Raw genomic sequence first — 22,412 nt, forward strand, 5'->3', positions numbered from 1 at the left:
GGGGTTATTGTCATAGGAAACAATAATATGCTCCCACTACTATATCTCTGTCCCATTTCCATGACTGTTTAATTATAAAACTAATGAAATGTTGAGTTGTCAAAGGTGTGTGCACTTGATTCACCCCCTCCTCCCCCCTTTTTAAATATATGTTATTACAGTATTATTGTGCTGGCAGAATTCCAGTATAATTTCTAAAAACCATGCCCAAAGTTGACTAACAAATGCAACAAGCTATAACAACATTTAAAACATATATTTGTAATAAAGCAACTATCTTTGACAGATGAAATGTAGTGGCAGTAATGTCTGCAGCGATTGTACCAGGAGCCATGGGGTGGGAGAGGCCGATGAACTCCCAGCTCTAGCCTCCATATCACCGCCAACTGTTCTATCAGTGCTCGGCGCACTGGCTGCTAGACAGAGAAAAAGAAAATGGCGCAGAGACTAAGTCCTAAACCCCCATTTCACTACTTTCGGCTCAAAAATTATACATTGTTGCACCACAACATAAACAAACAATGGTCTATTTGAGAAACACGGTGTAAAGTGCTGCCAGAATTTACCCTCAGATCGCAATATTATATATCGAAAGGGTAATTTTGAGGCCCTCTTTTTGAACAATAGACACAAGAGAGTGGAGGAGAAGGGACTTAGTCTCTGGGACGCCATTTCTGTCCTTTAAAAACTAACAGGAGTAGACGAATGAAGATCACAAGCAAAACCATGATCAATAATTTTTTTGCCGTTAAAAACAACTTACCATTGGCTCGAGACCCAGAATTGACCTGCAAAATTTTAAAAATATATTAAATTAATGTTTATATTTTCTGAATGCCGGTAGAAAGGAGAATGTCAAGTTTCATACAGGGAAATATGAGAAATTCTACACAAAGCCCAGCGATCGCTTGTGATATTTATAACAAAGTTGCTACTTGAAAGACAACTAATGCAACTTGTTAACATTGCATGGACACAATCGATAGGCTATCACATTAATGTAATTTTATCATTATCTAGTCAACCAAACCAACTGTCACATAATGCAAATAACCAGCTACCTACATCTCGTTCAGCATAATAACACTACCTGCGAGTCTCTTTCACCGTGATCCCCGCTCATTGTCTTGTAAAGCCAAATGCACAAGTCAGAGATGCCCAAGGTAAGAAGATGAGGTTGACAGAGTAGTCTGGATAGACTGTGGAATGGAGTCGTTGCGCACCGGGCTAAGTCCGAATTCTCTGCAACTGCGCATGCTCGAATTTAAATAATGAAAAATAAATGTTTCTACTGTCCTGCATGGTTCCTCCCTACAATAGTTAAAGTTCCCTGATTTGTCGAAAAATCTCTCTATGGTAGATTAACAGTAGGATATAGACTATAGAAAATACGTTGTTGTCAAACTGCACTTTTAAAAGAGGACAGCATTCAGTCCTAACAAAATATTGTAAAATGGAACAATTCATGCAGCCATGTAGGCCACTTGTGTGTGAACTTCTTTCACAGAATGTCAGTTCAACACATAAAACAAGGACAATTAAGTAGCAGAACATTTTAATAAGTTTCACAACATAATTATACAATTGAGACACCTTCAATTATCAGTCTTCACATGATTAATCCAGCATAATTGTTTAAAAACAAAACACATTCACACGCGCACAAACACACACTAGCTACAACCTCACATGATAGCTGGGACAAAACATCAACATAATTATTTTCAAACAATTATCTGTACATGGTTATTTTCTCCATTGAGAATTCATAATCGGGGAGAAAATAAACTCATTGAATGATTGACAGAAAAACACATTTACAGTTCACAGGGTTTCACTACTGTGGTCATTTAGACTTCCTTCTCTTAGCCTGGGTAGGACTGGCACCGGTTTCTGAAAGGACACAGGAAAGAGGGAGAGGGGGACAAGTTTGAGACGACAAAGAACTTTAAAATAACAATTTAAGCTATGCAAGAGTAAATTGTGTGAGAGAGTGTATGCCCTCAGTGGGAGGTGTGTGTACTGTATACATGTGCCTGTGTGTACCTTTAGCAGCAACCATAGCGCTGGCTCCAGGCCTGGCTGGTCTCTTCCTCTGCACGCCGTCTGCCACCGTTTCCTCCTCCACCTCCTTTTCAGCCCGCGAGCTCCGTCTGCTGGGACCTTTCGGCTTCTCCACAGCAGCCCTGATAGATTCCCAACAGCAAACAGACCAGGGGAGAAAGAGAAAAGGACAGGTCATTTACAGAGATAATAATAAAAATAGTAACTCTACAGTAGCTACTCAGTGAAAGTTCAGTTGGGAAAACCGCTTCGGGAATGGGCTGTTTTCCCTCATCTACCACAGACACTGTCGTCCGTCTTCACCCCAAACAGTATCCGATAGATAACAAAATGGTGAACACGACAGGGCTGCTTGCGTGCATCCTGGCAGCACTCATGCATGTAAATACATACCTTGGGACTAAGTTGACGGGAGTCTTTCTTTTCTTTGCCCATCTGTGATAGAAGTGGAAAAACAGCGGTAAACTAAAACTGTGATGCTGAACAAACATGGTTTTAAGTCCACCAACATACTCTTAATGATTATAATTATCACCAGCAAATATAAATCAGATATGGCCATATTCATATTGTAAACACAAGATCTTATGGAGTGGTAGTGCTTGAGTTGTCTTTTGACATGCATTAAGTTTGGATATAGTTTGCATGCTAAGCATACATACCAAGTGATGAGGCCACGTGGCTCATTGGGTTTCGCCATGTACCCCCCTGCCCTGGCCAACCAAATAAACTCCCTGAGTTTCAGTAGAGTTACAAATGTCTAAGCATTTCTGTTTACAAACATGGATGGCACTTACAGCAGACTAGGCCAAGTACTAAATACTCATGTTAACCTTAAAAGGCAATGGAATATCCCAATCACCCCTGGCATGAAAAGTATTTAATTATTAAAAAGAACAGGGTTACATTTTGTTCATTTGAAATCGGTTTTGATAACCTCACCCTTGCTCGGTTACTGTGGCAACTTCTGCTGTAGAGGGAAAAAAACAAAAAAAAGGTTACTAAATATCACAGCAAAGGCCATATTATGTTCACAGCATACAGGGTATCATATAAAGCAGTGTTACCCCTATGTGCATTTAGCAGCAGCGCACCAACACTGTCAAATCGTGGCAGCCCCAAAAAATTAAGTAATGTTTTATAGGGGGGTATGTAGAAAAGATAACGGAGCAATATTTTTAAACAAGATCTTTGAGAACTAATAATCACCCCCCAAAAAAAATTGACAGTCAGGGAGAATCTTAAATTCCAATAATGTCATGGCATTGACTTTGTTATAATGCTTGAGTCACTCAAATAACATAAGAACAAGGCCTCAGCCATGGTAAAACGTGTATAATTGTAGGAAATTAGCTTTAAAAACGGTGAAATGTCTCTGCGGCCAAGAGAAGGGCCTATAAAAACCGCACCATTGGCCACGCCCAAACATATGGCACATGACATTAAGATCATAATGAATAAGGTTATTTGGACAGATTCTAGAGCAGTGTTAGCCTGGTTGCCAGTCTGTTTAGCTAACATTCCACTCCCTGAACTTCAAGGCAAAACTGATCCTAGATCAGCACAGCCTGCATGAATAACTTGCTCTATTACTTGCTCTAACACATTTACATTTTATGATTCCCTCATAATATATCGCAATCTTTGCTTACGTTATGGATGTTCCCATCCGTCCTCTGTTAACAATATGCCATATCATGTCATTACCATGGCCGGAGCATTAACCATTTTGTTACAGATAAGTTAGTGTGACAGTGCTTACCAGTCTTCTCCGTAGCAGCAGGCTCCTCTTGCTGTAGAGGTTCAGGTTGGACTGACACTGGGAGAAAGGACATGGTGGAGGTTATTATTATCAGTCGAAGTTTGACATGTGGGGGATAAGTCACTCAATCATTGATTGATTTATCCATCAATATGTACCTGGGGTGTTGCCTGCAAGTGCTGGGGGCTCTAGTGGGGCTGGCTGGCTGGGAGGCTCCATGGCTGTGGGGGCAGGCTGAGCCCCAGTAGGGGTAGGGGCCACTAGGGAGGATATGGCTGGGGAGGGACCGGGGGGGTTGGGGGGTCCAGGGGCGGCAGCAACAGGAGAGGTGGATGTGGATGGACTTGGGACTGAGGCTGAAGAAGGAGCAGGGAGAGACGTAGCAGGGGTAGGAACAGGGGCAGTAGTAGAGGTTCGGGTGGTGACAGGTACTGATACTGGGGGAGGGGTGGTAGTAGTAGAGGCAGGAAGACAGGACTGGGCTGGTGCAGCAGATTGAGCAAGGACAGGAGTTGGCGCTGATACTGGAGGAGTGGTGACTTTCAGAGGAACAGCAGCAGCTGTGGTCCGAGTCTGTGCTCCAGACACTGTGGTCCGTGTCTGTGCTCCAGACACTGTGGTCCGAGTCTGGATGACAGATGCAGGGGGTGGAGGGAAGGCGTGAGGGGGCACTGCCCAGTTCGGCCCCCTCTGGGGCTGGGAAGTCCCCTCTAAAGGTTGGGCAGCCCGTGCTTCAGCAACCTGCTGGTAGTCTGGTCGATTACCCACTGGTGGTGCAGAGCCAGGAGCCTGGGCAGGCTTTCCCTCGGCAGGCTTTCCCTGGGCAAGCTTTCCCTGGGCAGGCAAGGGGGGGGACATAGGGCTCTTCCGGGCGCTGGCTGGGACACCAGGACTGGAGCATGGAGGAGGGGACGCTAGGGGCTGTTGGACGGAAGACGAGGCAGACGCCAAGGCTGTGGGAGAGAGGCTGGGATGGGGGGATGGCTGCCCAACTGGTGGGCTCAATTTCTGGCCAGGGGGCGCCTCACCCGGGGTCTCCGACTTGGGAGTGCCAGGCTTTTGCTGCTGAGGTCGAGGCAGAGTACTAACAGGGACAGGGGAAGCACGTCTAGTGGCCATCTGGACCTGCCCAACTAGCGTTCGGGCAGGCTGGTAGCTAGCCACACTGACCACAGCAGCCTGAGTCGAGGCCGGGGCTTGGGCCTGGGTTGGAGCAGCAGTGAGCTGGATGTTAGTGGTGGACACCTGTATGGGCTTTACCATGGTGACCGGCTGGGACACTACCGTGGCGTTGGGGGCCACAGACACTGTAGGGATGTGGAAGATGGGAGTACCGGTGTTAAACACAGGAGTGGTGATAAACTGGGTGTGGGGGCCACGGGTCTGCTGGCTGGACTGCTGGGGTCTGATGTTCTTTTTGGGCATTGCCACCATAGCGGAGATGACACCTGGGGGGGCCTGGGGGGTGGGAGCTGGGGTGTAACTGATCTGGTTGGGGAAGATGGTGGCAGATGATGCAGGGATCTGCAGGACAGTGGGGATATTGGTCGAGGGTTTAGGGCTGGGGGTTGGTTTGGGGCCAACGGCAGGGTTTGGGTTAGGTTTGGGGCTAATGGCAGGGTTTGGGTTAGGTTTGGGGCTGGGGGTTGGTTTGGGGCTAATGGCAGGGTTTGGGTTAGGTTTGGGGCTGGGGGTTGGTTTGGGGCTAATGGCAGGGTTTGGGTTAGGTTTGGGACTGGGGGTTGGTTTGGGGCTAATGGCAGGGTTTGGGTTAGGTTTGGGGCTGGAGGTAATGTTGGGGAGGGGACTACTGTGACTGACGCTGGCACCCACACTGACGCTAAAACTAGGAGTAGGGTTTAGAGTAGGGCCGTGGGTAATGGTAGGGTTTAAGTTAGGGCTAGGGGTGCTAGGCTTGGCGCTGGGGCTAGAGTTAGAGTTGACGTTGGGGCTGTCAGTTTGGTTAAGATTGGGGCTAGGGCCGGGATTAGCATTCAGATTGGTATTTGCATTGCGCTGCAGGTTAGGATTACCGACTGGATTTGGGAGTTTTGGGCTGGGGGTTGAGCTAGGCTTGGGGTTAGCTTCTGGCTCGTTCACAGCAGCAGTAGTAGCAACAGTGGTAGCCCCCGCATTCGAGCTCTGAAAAACACTGGTTAGGTTCTCTGAAACTATGGAGGCTTTAGAGCTCTCCTTGCAGGCAGCATCCCCAGCTGGAGCAATCAGAGTGGGCCTGGGATGCACGCTGGGGGTGGCTGCGTTATCCAGCAGCTGGTTAAGAGAAGGAGAGGCCTCAGATCCAGACACCTGCTGAGGAGTGCTCTGTACAGGCTGCCTCTCCACTATCGCCACTGTCTGCTCCAGCCCAGCTTTAGCCTCCTGAGGAGTGGCTACACGGGGGCTAGCCATCCGTGGGGCGGAGAGCTCCCTCAGAGGCTGGGGCATCTGCCGGTGCTCTACACCTGCCATTCCCTGCCCTTCCCTGGGCATCTCAGCTGGGTTACCCTGCATCACCTGGAAGGGGGTCTGGATCTGCTGGGGCTCCAGGCCCACCCCCGCCACTGGTGGGAGAGTGACTGGGCTAGGAGGCACCGGGGTGGGGCTCAGCATCATGGTCTGCCCTGTCTGGGGGTTGACCATTTGTTGCTGGTGAGAAGGGGATGTGAGGGTGATTTTGGTCCACTTCTGCCTCCCTGAGCTGGGGTTAGTGACTTTGCGGCTGGAGGCAGGGCTGGATCTGCGGCCGTTACTGGGATTGGCCCTTTTAGCCTGACCTCCTCCAGGCTGCTTGTCCGGTTTGCCCTGGCCCGAGTTGGCAGCTCCACTGCCTGTAGGGAAAGACTGCTGACCGTTGTTAGAGTTACCTACACCACTTCCGTTGTTGCTGGGCAGAGTTAGGCTGGGAGGGGCCTGCCCTATGGCTTTGAGAGTGGTGGGGTTGAGCCCACCCTGCTGGTCAAAGCCCCGGCTAAGGTTGGGCTGCCTGGGGGGCAGAGGGATGTTGATTTTGGGGGGGAACAGGCCTGCGATGGAGGCATTCAGCCTCTCAGGGGAGAGGTTGATCTCAGAGGGCTCAGTGCTGGGAGGACGATTGGTTGGGGTGAGAGGATGGTGGTAGGGCCTGGGACTGGCTCGGTTGGGTGTTTTGGGCCTGGAGCTCTGGGAAGTTGTGGGGACATTAGGGAAGTGGAGGCCTGGCATGGGGCCACCCTGCTGGGGCTGAGGGGGCATCTGCTGCTGGGGGCTGGCTCCAGGGTGCTGGGGCGAGGGGCCTGGGCCTTGCTTCATCATGTGGGTATTGGGGCCCTGGTTCACCAACATCTGTTGGGCCCCGTTCCCAGGCGGCATCCCCATCTCCTGGCCCCCGGGTCTGTCTTGCAGGGAGTTGGCTGCTCCAGGGGACTCCTCAGCCCCAGTACCCTGCCCTGCCTCGGGGTGAGACATCCTTCTGGCTGCCCCAGCCATCTACATAGGTAGAGCAAGAGAATACTTTATTTATACACACAGAGGAATTCATTAGTCCACACAGACAAATTCAACAAGCATAGAACATTCACAAGACGATAACAATAAATATGATATATAAAAATGTTAAACATCCAGATAGTGTGTCCAACCTGTGGATTGACGATGAGGGGCATCCCTCTGGGTTTGTCTGGAGAGGGAGGCACTCCTCCGTGCCCCTGGAGGTTGATCATGACAGGCATGTTGCCCTGTTGGGACCCGGGTATCCTCTGGGCCTCCCCGGGATTCAACATGCCCCTGGGGGGGTGCTGCCCGCCTGGAGGGAGGGGCATCCGGCTCTTAGCCTGCTCCTGCTGCATCTTCATGATCATCAGCATCTGCTGCTTTAACACAAGGAACCAATTATCTAGATTATCCATAGACCAAATGGAAAATGTGTCTTTTTACCACATACACAAACGCAAGGCTGGAAGCAGCAAGTACACATTGGCAGTAGATTATACCTGCTGTTGCTGCTGCTGCTGTAGCTGATGAGGGTGCATCTGTGGCTGGACTTGAGTCGGACCCTGAGCTCCAGCCACCCCCTGCTGCTGTCCAGCAGGAACCTGCAGTCCCTGCATCTGCTGCTGTTGTAGTTGTTGCATTTGCTGTTGTTGCAGCTGTTGCATTTGCTGTTGTTGCATATGCTGCATTTGATGCTGTTGTTGTTGCTGCTGCTGCTGTTGTTGTTGCTGCTGCTGTTGTTGCTGCTGCTGTTGTTGTTGCTGCTGCTGTTGTTGCTGCTGCTGTTGTTGCTGCTGTTGCTGCTGTTGTTGCTGCTGTTGCTGCTGTTGTTGCTGCTGTTGTTGCTGCTGCTGTTGTTGCTGCTGCTGTTGTTGCTGCTGTTGTTGTTGTTGTTGTTGCTGCTGTTGCTGCTGCTGCATGAACTGCATGGGCACCTGCTGTAGGACTCTCTGGTCTCCAGGCTGACCTGGGAAACCTGACATGAGCAAAAAGGAGTGATCGAAAGCCAATCAACTATATAGAACAGTGTGAGTAAGCAAACCAAGAAGCATTCAAATTGCATACCTGCAGGCCTGTTGAAGTCTGAGAGTTTGGGTCCGGAAGGGTCCATGCCCACTCCCTGTTCCCCACTCAGCCCTGGCAGCTCCGGGTCCTCCAGGCCAGCCCCCACATCCAGACCCCTGAGGAGAGAAGAATACCTCAATGACAAACCATGTCCAATAACAAATACCTTGTGCAAATATATACTTAACAAAAATATAAAATGCAACAATTTCAAAGATTTGTGAATTATAGTTCATATAAGGAAATCGATCAATTGAAATAAATTCATTAGGCCCTAATCTATGGATTTCACATATGCCACACCCACTTGAGAGCCATGCACACCCACTGGGGAGCAAGGCCCTGCAAATAAGAGCAAGGCCCTGCAAATAAGAGTTTTTCCCCACTAAAGGGCTTTATTACTAAAACCACATTGGTGGCAGCTTATGGTAGAGAAATGTACATTAAATTCTCTGGCAACAGCTCTGGTGGACATTCTTGCAGTCAGCATGCCAATTGCACACTTCCTCAAAACTTGAGACAACTATGGCATTGTGTTGTGTGACAAAACTGCACATTTTAGAGTTGCCTTATATTGTCCCCAGCAAAAGGTTGTACCTGTGTAATGATCAAGCTGTTTAATCAGCTTCTTGATATGCCACACCTGTCAGGTGGATGGATAATCTTGGCAAAGGAGAAATGCTCACTAACATGGATATAAACAAATTTGTACACAAAATTTGAGAAAAATAAGCTTTTTGTGCGTATGGAACATTTATTTCAGCTCATGAAACATGAGACCAACACTTTACATGTTGCGTTTAAATTTTTGTTCAGTATAGTTTTTAATTTCAATAAAATCCAGGTGCTTACCCTAGCCCCTCGACCGGCTGCTGTCCCTCCCCTACTTTGGGCTTCTTCTTGCGTGGTGGTTTCTTCTTCTTGGGTTTGGCCTGGCCAGGTCCTCCAGCCGCCTGCTTCCCCCCAGGCCCAAACTGACTGGCAGAGATGTCACTCTGAAGCAGGTTGACCAGGAGAGGACTGGTTAGTGTCACATCCTTGTTCACTGGAAACCCCCCTGCCTGAGCACACGGCCCTCCCATGGGCATCTGAACCCCAAACTGGGGGTTGAAGTTCATCCCATGACCAGGGAAGTGGCCATTGCCCACCTGCATGTGCTGAGGGACTCCAATTCCCATCATGCCTTGTTGCTGAACCTGCATGTCCGGGAGCATCTGTTGGACACCGCCCATGTCGCCTGTAGCACCGCTGGGGTCCCCGAGAGCGTGTGGGTGTTGCTGCGCCGCCTGTTGCTGCTGCTGTTGCAGCATGGCTTGTTTTTGTTGGAGCTGCTGCTGCTGTAGCTGCTGTTGGACCAGAGGATGACCACTGGGGAGTCTCATCTGTTGACCCTGCATACCCATGGCCTGGTTGGGGTTGCCGCCAATGGGGACCTGAACAAATTAAGGAATGAGCGAGTGAAATAATACTCTTTAATGCTACCCAGAAGTAAAATTGGTGGATGGTTTTCCGCCGTGCAAATAAAAAAGGAAAAAAAGTAATGAAATACCTGTTGGGGCTGCTGCTGGGTCATCTGTTGTTGTTGTTGTTGTTGCTGCTGCTGTTGTAGCTGTTGTAGCTGCAGTTGTTGTAACTGTTGGAGCTGAGCCATTTGCTGCTGCTGTTGATGCTGCTGCTGCGGAGTCATTTGTTGCTGCTGTTGGCCCACCTGAGGCTGCTGGAACTGAGCCATGTTTCCGGGCACGTTAGGAGATGGACCCCGCATCATCTGACCTGGCATGACCCCGGGTTGACCTTTCAACCCAAATGCCTGCTTGTTTCCTTGCATTTGTTGCATCTGTTCCATCATGGAGTTTTGCTGTTGTTGTTGTAGGAGCATCGCCTGGTGCCCCGGCCCTCCAATCATCTGGCCCTGGCCCTGCTGTGGCATCAGCTGTTTGGGTGGGGTCATGCCTCCTCTCTGCCCTGGGTTGAGGGGTCTAGAGAGGACTGTCTGCCCCTGACCCCCACCTTGAACCATCTGGCTGGGGGACGAGGACACGGGCTGGCCCTGGAGGTCCATCATCTGGGACTGGAGGCCTGGCTGGGGCTGGCTCATACTGGGCCCGGAGTTGGTGCCTTGGGGCTGGCCAGCCATGCCACTGTGGAGGCCCATGACATTGGGCTGGGAGTGTGAGGGACCCTGCATGGTGTTGGGGGTGGAGGCTGATGACTGGGCTCCTGAAATCAGATTGTGACATAAGAATGACACTGACGAATGCAGTCTAAATCATATCACTGTGTTGTCTGCTCTTAGGCATTTTTCTATGGTATACAGTATATCTGAACGGTATGTGCTGATCTATTCTTTGTCTTGTACCTGTGTGGGCCATAGTCTGGCTGCTCTGGGGCTGGGGATTGGCTCCTCCCCCTGGGGTTCCTGGGGCGCTAGTCACCTGACCCTGGGCAAAGTTCTGGTTCCCTGAGACGCTAGGGAACCCCATGGGCAGACGTTTGGGCATGCCTGTGATCAAACATCACCATGGGGAACTTCATCAGCCCAGCTAACACGGTCATTATAGTGAGTCTGTATTACACTAACTGTCCGAGTACTACTTTGAGTTAAGCGTGAATTGTGATACCAGTAGGGCCAGGACATTACCAGTATCATAATACACGCTAGAATGTGGCAAGGAAAGAAAACACGAAGCAGATATAATTTCTTTAGGAAAACATCCCCAATGTTGGAAACAAACATGTTATCATCCAGAATCACATACATTTATTTTTCACGCTATAGCACACAACATTTTACATACAGCAGGTTTTTAAAAGGACCAAAGTGTTATCTGTTTCGTGTTTTCATTTTTGCCATGGAAAGAAATATTGCAATACAGTCACATTCCTAGTTAACAGCAATTCTAACTACAAAGGTAATGCCACAGGAGATCATCTGTGGCCATGAAACAAACATACTCTATGAAAGTGAATGAATCATTTGTAGTCATCCACAATGGTTTAGTTTCTTACCTCCCATTCCTCCTTGATGAACCTGAGGTCCAGGTTGCCCATGTTGGGGCATCCCTATGAACCCTTGCTGCATGTTACCCTGCTGTCCCATCACCACCCTGCCCGGTGAGCCCACCCCTTGAGGGAAACCCTGTGGGGCCATAGATCGCGGGCCTAGCTGGGCCTGACCCATCATGGGAGGAGTCCCTGGAGAACCCTGCTGGAAGGGGGAAGATGAAGACCCAGGGGACTTGGCTGTGAGGTTACCCTGAGGCCCTGCTGATTGAGGCAGATGAGGTCTAGGGAGTCCTGCCACCCCTCCAAGCACACCTTGGGGACCTTTAGGTTGGGGGGCTGCAAATTGACCAGCCCCTGACTGCTGCTGTTGCTGGAGCTGCCCCATAGCATTAAACACCTGGCCAGCCTGCTGGCTACCAAACGGGTACGGAGGTGGAGGGTGGCTGGGGGTCTGCACCGTAGCCAGGGAGGGGGGACGTTGACCCATCTGGACTTGGGGAGGGGCCTTCCTCCAGGCTGCTGGGCCCATGGGTCCTCCCTGGGCTGGAGGGGGCTGGAGGACCCCTGAGGGGAGCTGGTTCCAGCCGGAGGGTACAGGCATCTGGCCGGAGGGATTGAAAGGGGGACGGGGGCCACCAAGCTGGGAGAGCTGGGCCTGTTGCTGAGCCTGCTGCAGCTGCTGGAGGGCGGCTGGGTTGAGCTGCCGCCCTGCCTGCATGACCTGTGGTCAAAATACAGCCTTTATAAATGCAATCAACTCCTGATACAGTTGATCCTTTCATTACTTGGTAGAATTAATAGTGATTATAAACATGGTTATTGTTGAGCTCCATTAGTGATTATATACCTGAATGTGGTGAGCAGCCTGGGGGGGCATGGGGCCTTGGCTGTGGGGGCCAGCCTGGGGATGCTGAAGCTGCTGCTGTTGTAAGGACATCATGGGGTCCATTGCATCTGAAGGAGGGGAAAAACGTATACATGTTCACTACCTCTGAACAAGTTGCATATATTCTGGATGCGTGAATGAGTTAACTGGTTGGTTATTAAGCAAGTATGTCCTCACCAGTCTGCGAAGGGGGTCTGGGGTGCATCTGGCCACTGCTGCTGGGGACCATGGCCTGGCCAGACATACCGGGGCCAGGGGGGACCATCGACGGGTTGCTCATTCTCATGCCTCCTATGAGAGATTATAGGGCTTGACATGAACTTTTTTAGCCACCTGTCCTACTTGTCTGAAGGACCTCTTTTTTTGTTTTCCAAAAGCTCATGTCACTTGGCTCATATCAACACCCTTATCCCAGAAACCCTAGACCCACTCCAATTTGCATACCGCCCCAACAGATCCAGATGCAATTTATATTGCACTCCACACTGCCCTTTCCCACTTGGACAAAAGGAACACCTACGCGAGAATGCTATTTGTTGACTACAGCTCAGCGTTCAACACCATAGTGCCCACAAAGCACATCACTAAGCTAAGGGTCCTAAGACTAAAAACCTCCCTCTGCAACTGGATCCTGGAATTCCTGACGGGTCGCCCCCAGGTGGTAAAGGTAGATAACAATACATCTGCCACGCTGATCCTCAACACAGGGGCCACACAGTGGTGTGTGCTCAGTCCCTCCTGTACACTCATGACTGCATGGCCAAGCACAACTCCAACACCATCATTAAGTTTGCAGACTACACAACAGTGGTAGGCCTGATCACCGACAAGACAGCCTATAGTAGAGGTCGACCGATTAATCGGAATGGCCGATTAATTAGGGCCGATTTCAAGTTTTCATAACAATCGGAAATCGGTATTTTTGGACACCGATTTGGCCCCCCCCAAAAAACAACACTTTATTTACACCTTTATTTAACTAGGCAAGTCAGTTAAGAACACATTCTTATTTTCAATGACGGCCTAGGAACGGTGGGTTAACTGCCTTGTTCAGGGGCAGAACGACAGATTTTTACCTTGTCAGCTCGGGGATTCAATCTTGCAACCTTACGGTTAACTAGTCCAACGCTCTAACCACCTGCCTTACATTGCACTCCACGAGGAGCCTGCCTGTTAGGCGAATGCAGTAAGAAGCCAAGATAAGTTGCTTGCTAGCATTAAACTTATCTTATAAAAAACAATCAATCAATCCTAATCACTAGTTAAGTACACATGGTTGATGATATTACTAGTTTATCTAGCGTGTCCTGCGTTACATATAATCGATGCGGTGCGCATTCGCGAAAAAGGACTGTCGTTGCTCCAACGTGTACCTAACCATAAACATCAATGCCTTTCTTAAAATCAATACACAAGTATATATTTTTAAACCTGCATATTTAGTTAATATTGCCTGGTAATATGAATTTCTTTTAACTGGGAAAATTGTGTCACTTCTCTTGCAACAGAGTCAGGGTATATGCAGCAGTTTGGGCCGCCGGGCTCGTTGCAAACTAATTTGCAAGAACTTTGCGTAAATATGACATAACATTGAAGGTTGTGCAATGTAACAGGAATATTTAGACTTATGGATGCCACCCATTAGATAAAATACGGAACGGTTCCGTATTTCACTGAAAGAATAAATGTTTTGTTTTCGAGATGATAGTTCCCGGATTCTACCATATAATGACCTCAGGCTTGTATTTCTGTGTGTTATTATGTTATAATTAAGTCTATGATTTGATAGAGCAGTCTAACTGAGCGATGGTAGGCACCAGCAGGCTCGTAAGCATTCATTCAAACAGCACTTTCGTGCGTTTTGCCAGCAGCTCTTCGCAATGCTTCAAGCATTGCGCTGTTTATGACTTCAAGCCTATCAACTCCCGAGATTAGGCTGGTGTAAACGATGTGAAATGGCTAGCTAGTTAGCGGGGTGCGCGCTAATAGCGTTTCAAACATCACTCGCTCTGAGACTTGGAGTAGTTGTTCCCCTTGCTCTGCATGGGTAACGCTGCTTCGAGGGTGGCTGTTGTCGATGTGTTCCTGGTTCGAGCCCAGGTAGGAGCGAGGAGAGGGACGGAAGCTATACTGTTACACTGGCAATACTAAAGTGCCTATAAGAACATCCAATAGTCAAAGGTATATGAAATACAAATCGTATAGAGAGAAATAGTCCCATAATTCCTATAATAACTACAACCTAAAACTTCTTACCTGGGAATATTGAAGACTCATGTTAAAAGGAACCATCAGCTTTCATATGTCCTCATGTTCTGAGCAAGGAACTTAAACGTTAGCTTTCTTACATGGCACATATTGCACTTTTACTTTCTTCTCTAACACTTTGTTTTTGCATTATTTAAACCAAATTGAACATGTTTCATTATTTATTTGAGGCTAAATTGATTTTATTGATGTATTATATTAAGTTAAAATAAGTGTTCATTCAGTATTGTCGTAATTGTCATTATTACAAATAAATAACATTTAAAAATTCTTTTAAATTTCGGCTTTTTTGGTTCTCCAATAATCAGTATCGACGTTGAAAAATCATAATCGGTCGACCTCTAACATATAGGGAGGTGGTCACAGACCTGGCAGTGTGGTGCCAGGATAACAACTTTTCCCTCAACGTGATCACGACAAAGGAGAGGATTGTGGACTACAGGAAAAGGAGGACCGAGCACGTCCCCCATTCTCATCGACGGGGCTGTAGTGGAGCAGGTTGAGAGCTTCAAGTTCCTTGGTGTCCACATCACCAACAAACTAACATGGTCCAAGCACACCAAGACAGTCGTGAAGAGGGCATGACAAAATCTATTCCCCCTTTTGAGACTGAAAATATTTGGCATGGGTCCTCAGATCCTCAAAAAGTGCTACAGCTGCACCATCGAGAGCTTCCTGACTGGTTGTATCACTGCCTGGTATGGCAACTGCTCAGCCTTTGACCGCAAGGCACTACAGAGGTTAGTGTGTATGGACCAGTACATCACTGGGACCAAGGTGATTGGCCACCCTTGGTAGTCGATAAAATATTGCAACATTACGATTACAACCAAATGCTTTGTCTTTATAAAATAATTGCCTCCAGGGCTTCAAATGAAGGGCGTCCCGTCATCCCAGGGGCGATAAATATGTCTTTGGTTCAAAATACTCTGAGATGGCAGATCCAAAATTCATAATACCACTGCACATTAAAACATGTAAAAATGCAAAATATACTAAATAAAGCAATGAGTCTGATACAACAGATCAGACCATTCAGCTTAAAATGTTGATCAAGTTTTATTTCTTCATATTATAAGCTCAACAATGTGCACATGGCTGTAGGCTACACGCGTATGTTCCAAAATGCAATTAGCGGGAAAACATATGACAGAGATGAAAATATCCATCAGAAATTAAGGGGAGATCTAATGATGCATCAACTAGCATGGTTTACTAATATGACTAGGATTATCACCAACTAGCATGGTTTACTAATATGACTAGGATTATCACCAACTAGCATGGTTTACTAATATGACTAGGATTATTATCAACTAGCATGGTTTACTAATATGACTAGGATTATCACCAACTAGCATGGTTTACTAATATGACTAGGATTATCACCAACTAGCATGGTTTACTAATATGACTAGGATTATCACCAACTAGCATGGTTTACTAATATGACTAGGATTATCACCAACTAGCATGGTTTACTAATATGACTAGGATTATCACCAACTAGTATGGTTTACTAATATGACTAGGATTATCACCAACTAGCATGGTTTACTAATATGACTAGGATTATCACCAACTAGCATGGTTTACTAATATGACTAGGATTATCACCAACTAGTATGGTTTACTCATATGACTAGGATTATTATCAACTAGCACGGTTTACTAATATGACTAGGATTATTATCAACTAGCACGGTTTACTAATATGACTAGGATTATTATCAACTAGCATGGTTTACTAATATGACTAGGATTATCACCAACTAGCATGGTTTACTAATATGACTAGGATTATTATCAACTAGCATGGTTTACTAATATGACTAGGATTATCACCAACTAGCACGGTTTACTAATATGACTAGGATTATCATCAACTAGCATGGTTTACTAATATGACTAGGATTATCACCAACTAGCACGGTTTACTAATATGACTAGGATTATGCCTTTGGCTTCTGGACAATAAAATAACATTGACTTGAAAACCAATAGAACATGCTGGTTTCAATAAGTGTTTATAAAATAATCCCAACATTTCTGTGGACATATTTTAGCCTAAACTACATTGAAACAAGGTAACACATGCTTTAAAAAAATGACATAAAACATCAAGGTTTTAAACAATTAAGTTGATGGTTAAATAGTTTCAACATGATGACTGCCTCCGCTCAGATTTAAGGTAGGTGATGTGCAGTGCACATCAGTGGACAGGCACTGTCCTTGACTCTCCGGTCTTGTGACAGAGTCACGCTAAAGGCTGAAGCCTTGATTCTGTCGACATACTTGAGGCACAGTTCATTCATACTACTATGGCTGACCCTGTAAAACACCTATCCGGTGTACTGTATGTGACAATAAAACGTATATATTTGTCAAACATAACTGGTGTTTAGCCTATATTCAAGTAATTAAAAGTCTCATTAAAGTTTGGCTACATTTTCTGGCACCTCCCTCATGTCAGCATGGGTTTGGACATGAGGCTGTAGCAAATATGCATATCACCTACAATTTGACCTGTAGGCTTTTTTATTTATGTACATGAAAAAATAATTTCAATATTATTCCAATGTCAGCCTCTCTGGTCAGGGTAAAAAAGTTAGATATTGTGATTTGTGGGTGATAATTATATATATTTTTTACTATTCGGACAATTAAATCTATATTCTTCTTGTCCGACTACTTGTCTTGTCCTGGACAAGAGGACAATAGTTAATGTCAAGCCCTGGATTGGTATGGAGGTTTGTTTATATTTTAACAACTAAAAGATGAACAATGAATGTATATAGTTCAACTTGTCACTTACCTATCCTGGGTCAGTATGACATCATTCGAGTGTTAGTTACCTGGGCCTGGTTGTCCTGGGAATCCCACATCCATCCTCATCTGTCCGGGCGCGCCGATTGGTCCGTTCACTCTGACCTCCTGACCTCTGTTCTGCCCCATGGCCACGTTGATGGCTCCTTCACCTGGACGAAACAAAAACAAACATTAACAACAAATCAGGGTCTAAGTACTTTTCTGGATACATATTATAAAATAAACCATAACTTTTGGGCCTGATCATAGCAGCAGCAATGACTATCTGCGTACTGTACATACCTTCTATCTGTACAGAGAGGATGCCCAGGTCTCGGAGCTGCTGCTGGTTGTTCTGGGCCAGCAGCCTGAGGCGCTCCGCTGCTTCCCGGGGAATGTTAAAGGTGACACGCACACTGTTCCATGGCTCCACATGCTGGGGCTGGAGTCTATCAGAATCTGGGGAGGGATAAGACAGAGAATGAGAGGTACAATATCACATTTCATTTTCAGCTTAGAAATAATACAGAGGTCTGAAATGATGGCTTTCAAACATTGAATGTATCCTGAAAGTAGTTTGACAAAGTAGGAAAGTGTTTAACCAGTTAGAAAGGTGCACCACCCATTACTAACCTAGTTCAAGCATACTAGGCATCCTGTTAAGGATGTTGTCAAGTTTCTCTTGTAAGTCCTCGTCATCCATATTTCCTCGAAAGGCAACAAAGATAGTGAAATCCCCCTCTCCGCCTCGCTCTCGAACTCCATCCTGCCGGTGCGAGATGTCATTGCCACGGTGACTGCCGGCATCTTCTCCGACTCCTGAGTCCCGGTCAGAATCTGATTCAGGGTCCCCATCTGGGACTGCTGTCCACTGGGGAAGCTCCAATGGGAGGTGTTGATGTGCCATCTTCCCCTCTCAGTAGGACTGGCGTGGGGAAGACCGGAATCGTTTATGCTATGGAACCAAAAGAGGACTTTATCTTCCATGATATACCCAAATGAGACAATTATTGTAAGTTATGTGAAAATGTATGCCATGTAATTAAATCTACTTTCAATAGAAAGGCCATAAGGAAGTGTCAATGTACAGTTCCAGTCAAGTTTGGACACCTGCTCATTCAAGGGTTTCTCTTTATTTTTTACTATTTTCTCATTTGTAGAGTAATAGTGAAGACATCAATACTATGAAATCATACATATGGAATCATGTGGTAACCAAAAAAAGTGTTAATCAAATAAATATATTTTAGATTCTTCAAAATAGCCACCCTTTGCCTTGACAGCTTTGCACACTCTTGGAATTCTCTCAACCAGCAACACCTGGAATGGTTTTCAAACAGTCTTGAAGGAGTTCCCACATATGCTGAGAACTTGTTGGCTGCTTTTCCTTCACTCTGCGGTCCGACTCATCCCAAAAACATCTCAATTGGGTTCAGGTAGGGGAATTGTGGAGGCCAAGTCATCTGATGTAGCACTCCATCACTCTGCTTCTTGGTAAAATAGCCCTTACACAGCCTGGAGGTGTGTTGTGTCATTGTCCTGTTGAAAAATAAAATGATAGTGGGACTAAGCCCAAACCCGATGAGATGGTGTATCATAGCAGAATCATGTGGTAGCCATGCTGGCTAAATCTGCCTTGAATTCTAAATAAAAATCACTGATAGTGTCACCAGCAAAGCACCCCCACACCATCACACTTCCTCCATGCTTCACGGTGGGAACCGCACATGCGTAGATCATCCGTTCACCTACTCTGCGTCTCACAAAGACAGCGGTTGGAACCAAAAATCTCCAATTTGGTCCGATCAGACCAAAGGACAGATTTCCACCGGTCTAATGCCCATTGCTCGTGTTTCTTGGCCCAAGCAAGTCTCTTCTTATTATTGGTGTCCTTTGGTAGTGGTTTCTTTAGAGCAATTTGACCATGAAGGCCTGGTTCACACAGTCTCATCTGAACAGTTGATGTTGAGATGTGTCTGTTTCTTGAACTCTGTGAAGCAATTTTTTGGGCTGCAATTTCTGAGGCTGGTAACTCTAATGAACTTCAATTGAAGTTCTTGACATTTTCCGGATTCACTGACCTTCATGTCTTAAAGTAATGATGGACTGTCGTTTCTCTTTGCTTATTTGAGCTGTTCTTGCCATAATATGAACTTGGTCTATCTTCTGTATACCACCCCTACCATGTCACAACACAACCGATTGGCTCAAATGCATTAAGGAGGAAAGAAATACCACAAATTATCTTTTAACAAGGCACACCTGTTAATTGAAATGCATTCCAGGTGACTACCTCATGAAGCTGGTTGAGAGAATGCCAAGAGTGTGCAAAGCTGTCATCAAGGCAAATGGTGGCTACTTTGAAGAATCTCAAATATAAAATATATTTTGATTTGTTTAACACTTTTTTGGTTACTACATGAGTCCATGTGTTATTTCATAGTTTTGATTTCTTCACTATTATTCTACAATGTAGAAAATAGTACAAATAAAGAAAAACCTTTGAATGAGTAGGCGTGTCTAAACTTTTGACTACTACTGTACATCAAAGATATAGTCTTGACTTGTTACAGATTTGATGAGAGCAAGAAGAGAGATAGGCTCACTAAAACTATACAACAAGTGGCCTAACACATACATTTATACAGCATGACCTTGCAAACACAAGCAAGGAAGTGTCAAGATATTTCTTGACCACAATAATGGATAACAAATTACTGACCTTGATTCTATTTGCTATGAAGGCAACAAATATATGTACAGTATAGTTGGAACTGTATATAAATCCTAAACAAGTTACCTATGTTGCTGGGTTGTGACTACATAGTACCCTAACCCAAGATGTAGTCTTGGGAGCATACCATTACTCCTTAACAGGTACAAGGTCCTTATGTATTTTTCAGAGGTAGACTGGCTTTGGCAGCAAAAAACTCCACCTAAACGTGAATCGATTCTCACATTGCAATACGGTTCTAGAAAAATAAAGCTCTTTACCTCATATCACATCAAAATAATTTCACAAATGCAAAATATACACTTACTATATTCAGTGGAGGCTGCTGAGGGGAGGACAGATCATAATAATAATGGCTGGAACAGAGTAAATGGAATGGCATCATAGAAACCATGTGTTTGATACCATTCCACCAACTCTGTTCCAGTCATTACCATGAGCCCGTCCTCCCCAATTAAGGCGCCACCAACCTCCTGTGTTGCATGTACACTGTTTTCAACAGATTTATCACAGTTGCAGCCGACAGTATTTTTCAGTGACAATACGTTTCTCGAGGCCTTCTTCAGTTACACACAGGTGTTTGGATCATGCTAAATAGCAGTTCGCGAACAATCCCCCCCCCAACGAGTTTGATGAGCAGAGTAAACACAGGCTGTAACATGGAGATATGGCCGTGTGGGAACACTAATAGCCCTATAAAGTTGTGTATCAATTTAAACTGTTTATTTTTTTTCTCTCTCGCTGATATGAAAGATAAGGTTCTTGTGCTTCCAAAAACATACTGCAAGCGATGAGTGGTAATGTTAAATCCAAGCGTAGGGACTCGATGTCGATTAAGGCAGCCCCCTGCACCTCTCTGATTCAGATGGGTTGGGTTAAATGCGGAAGACACATTTCAGTTGAAAACGTTCAGTTGGACAACTGACTAGGTATCCCCCTTAATGTAAAGAAACCGAGAGTCATGATCAAGGGCTAGTAGTACCCATGAGAATACCCCTGGTAACATTGTTGTTCAAATGGAGCTAAGATAGCTGCCGATGTTGTCAAAAGTTTCGGGAGTTGTTAATTTACTGTATATCAAACAGTCTTTTTGGTTATAATTAGCTAGCTACAAAATATGTTTATCACAATCATTAACATGACATGTAGCTTTAAGCTATCCTAACGTTACCTAACTTGAGTAAACGAACACCAATGCAATGGCTAAAGTAAAACACCAATAATAACTATCTAGCGACATAATTCAAAATAACAAGCCAAGTTTTAGCAATAAATAATAAAAAGACCCCTACTACAAAATATGTAAAGCCACAGCACTATCTGGCAAAAGAGATTCAATAATTTCCTCGATTGGCTAAGGCGGTAATCAGAACGATTGATTGCAAGGCCTTCGCTAGCAGGTCATTGACGAAGAAGACCTGGCTTGTCAAGCCTGCATAGTGCCGCGCTAACAAGCAAAAAAAACTTGTAGTTGTCGAAAATGAACGTTAGAGATCACCGAAAAGCCAATTGATTACAAAGTTTACATCACGACACACAGCTGAGCAAAAAAAAATATGAAGGCCTAAACAGCTAGCTCTGGCTAGCAAGATCCAGTAGTTAGCTTTTAGCATTAGCTAGCTACACTTCTAACAGCTATTCACTATTCAACGGTTAGATGGCTAGCTTGACAATGCGTATTAAGTTATTTCATCATTTTCGTCCCGGTTACTGCTACCTATCTAGCTAGCTACAACTGCTAGCCAAATGTTAACAGGAAATATAACAATGCAATACTTACCAGATAAATCCATTAGGGAGAAAGTCCAACGATGTAATATCTGATAGCTAACAAAACATGAACCGGGGAACAGTGGCAACCAACACCGCAACAGGAGAGGCTTTCCAATCGGAATCCGACGAGATTTTTTCTTTCGGTTTTCTCTGTATTCTCAAAAAGAGGTACTCGCATACCTACGTCGTAATTCTTTGTGAATACATTCTGCGTTTAAAACGTAGCGTACGACCCACGGACTGTCGATGCTGTTTTTTGACTGGACCATTATCTTACTAAAATACGCTATTTGCGGTGGTGTTTGCGTAGTTGGAGTTGGTACCATCAAGAGAGGAAAAGGCGAAACTAGAGAGTTTACTCCGCTCAAAATCTGTCCATGAAAATAATAACCACAAAGTGAGGTATTTTTGTATGGAGGTCAATCAGTGTCGAACCAATTTTTTTCATTTTTTTTTTCATACGTGAGGCCATAAAGAGCCCCTCTAGTAATTTAATAGGATATGTCATAAATCCCTCAAAGTTCAGCATGGACTGAAAATGGCAGCGATATTGGTCAGGGAGAAATCCAAATCAGTCT

At 45.7% G+C, this 22,412-nt stretch overlaps 1 protein-coding gene across 1 annotated transcript; it reads right to left on the bottom strand.

Moving 5' to 3' along the window:
• Positions 1-1,538: 1,538 nt before the first annotated feature.
• On the bottom strand, positions 1,539-22,010 carry LOC120061670 (nuclear receptor coactivator 6-like). The gene is made up of 20 exons (XM_039011565.1): positions 21,842-22,010; positions 17,961-18,282; positions 17,631-17,786; positions 17,375-17,497; positions 12,429-12,542; positions 12,213-12,319; positions 11,369-12,086; positions 10,719-10,862; positions 9,909-10,579; positions 9,212-9,792; positions 8,360-8,475; positions 8,113-8,270; positions 7,795-8,007; positions 7,444-7,674; positions 3,985-7,291; positions 3,827-3,883; positions 3,007-3,034; positions 2,458-2,499; positions 2,047-2,186; positions 1,539-1,893 (listed from the first exon to the last, which is right to left on the bottom strand). Exons 2-20 carry the CDS (start codon positions 18,232-18,234, stop codon positions 1,847-1,849), a joined length of 7,227 nt encoding a protein of 2,408 aa, XP_038867493.1. The 5' UTR covers positions 18,235-18,282; positions 21,842-22,010; the 3' UTR covers positions 1,539-1,846.
• Between the last annotated feature and the right edge of the window lie 402 nt (positions 22,011-22,412).

This window comes from Salvelinus namaycush, chromosome 16, assembly GCF_016432855.1.
Source record: "Salvelinus namaycush isolate Seneca chromosome 16, SaNama_1.0, whole genome shotgun sequence".
NCBI lineage: Eukaryota > Metazoa > Chordata > Actinopteri > Salmoniformes > Salmonidae > Salvelinus > Salvelinus namaycush.

Coding starts and splice junctions, on each gene's coding strand:
- LOC120061670 (XM_039011565.1), bottom strand. CDS start 18,234: ATGGCACATCAACACCTCCCATTGGAGCTTCCCCAGTGGACAGCAGTC. Junction 12,320..12,428: donor CAGACCCCCTTCGCAGACTG/GTGAGGACATAC, acceptor CCCCTCCTTCAG/ATGCAATGGACCCCATGATG. Junction 1,894..2,046: donor CGCTATGGTTGCTGCTAAAG/GTACACACAGGC, acceptor GTGTCCTTTCAG/AAACCGGTGCCAGTCCTACC.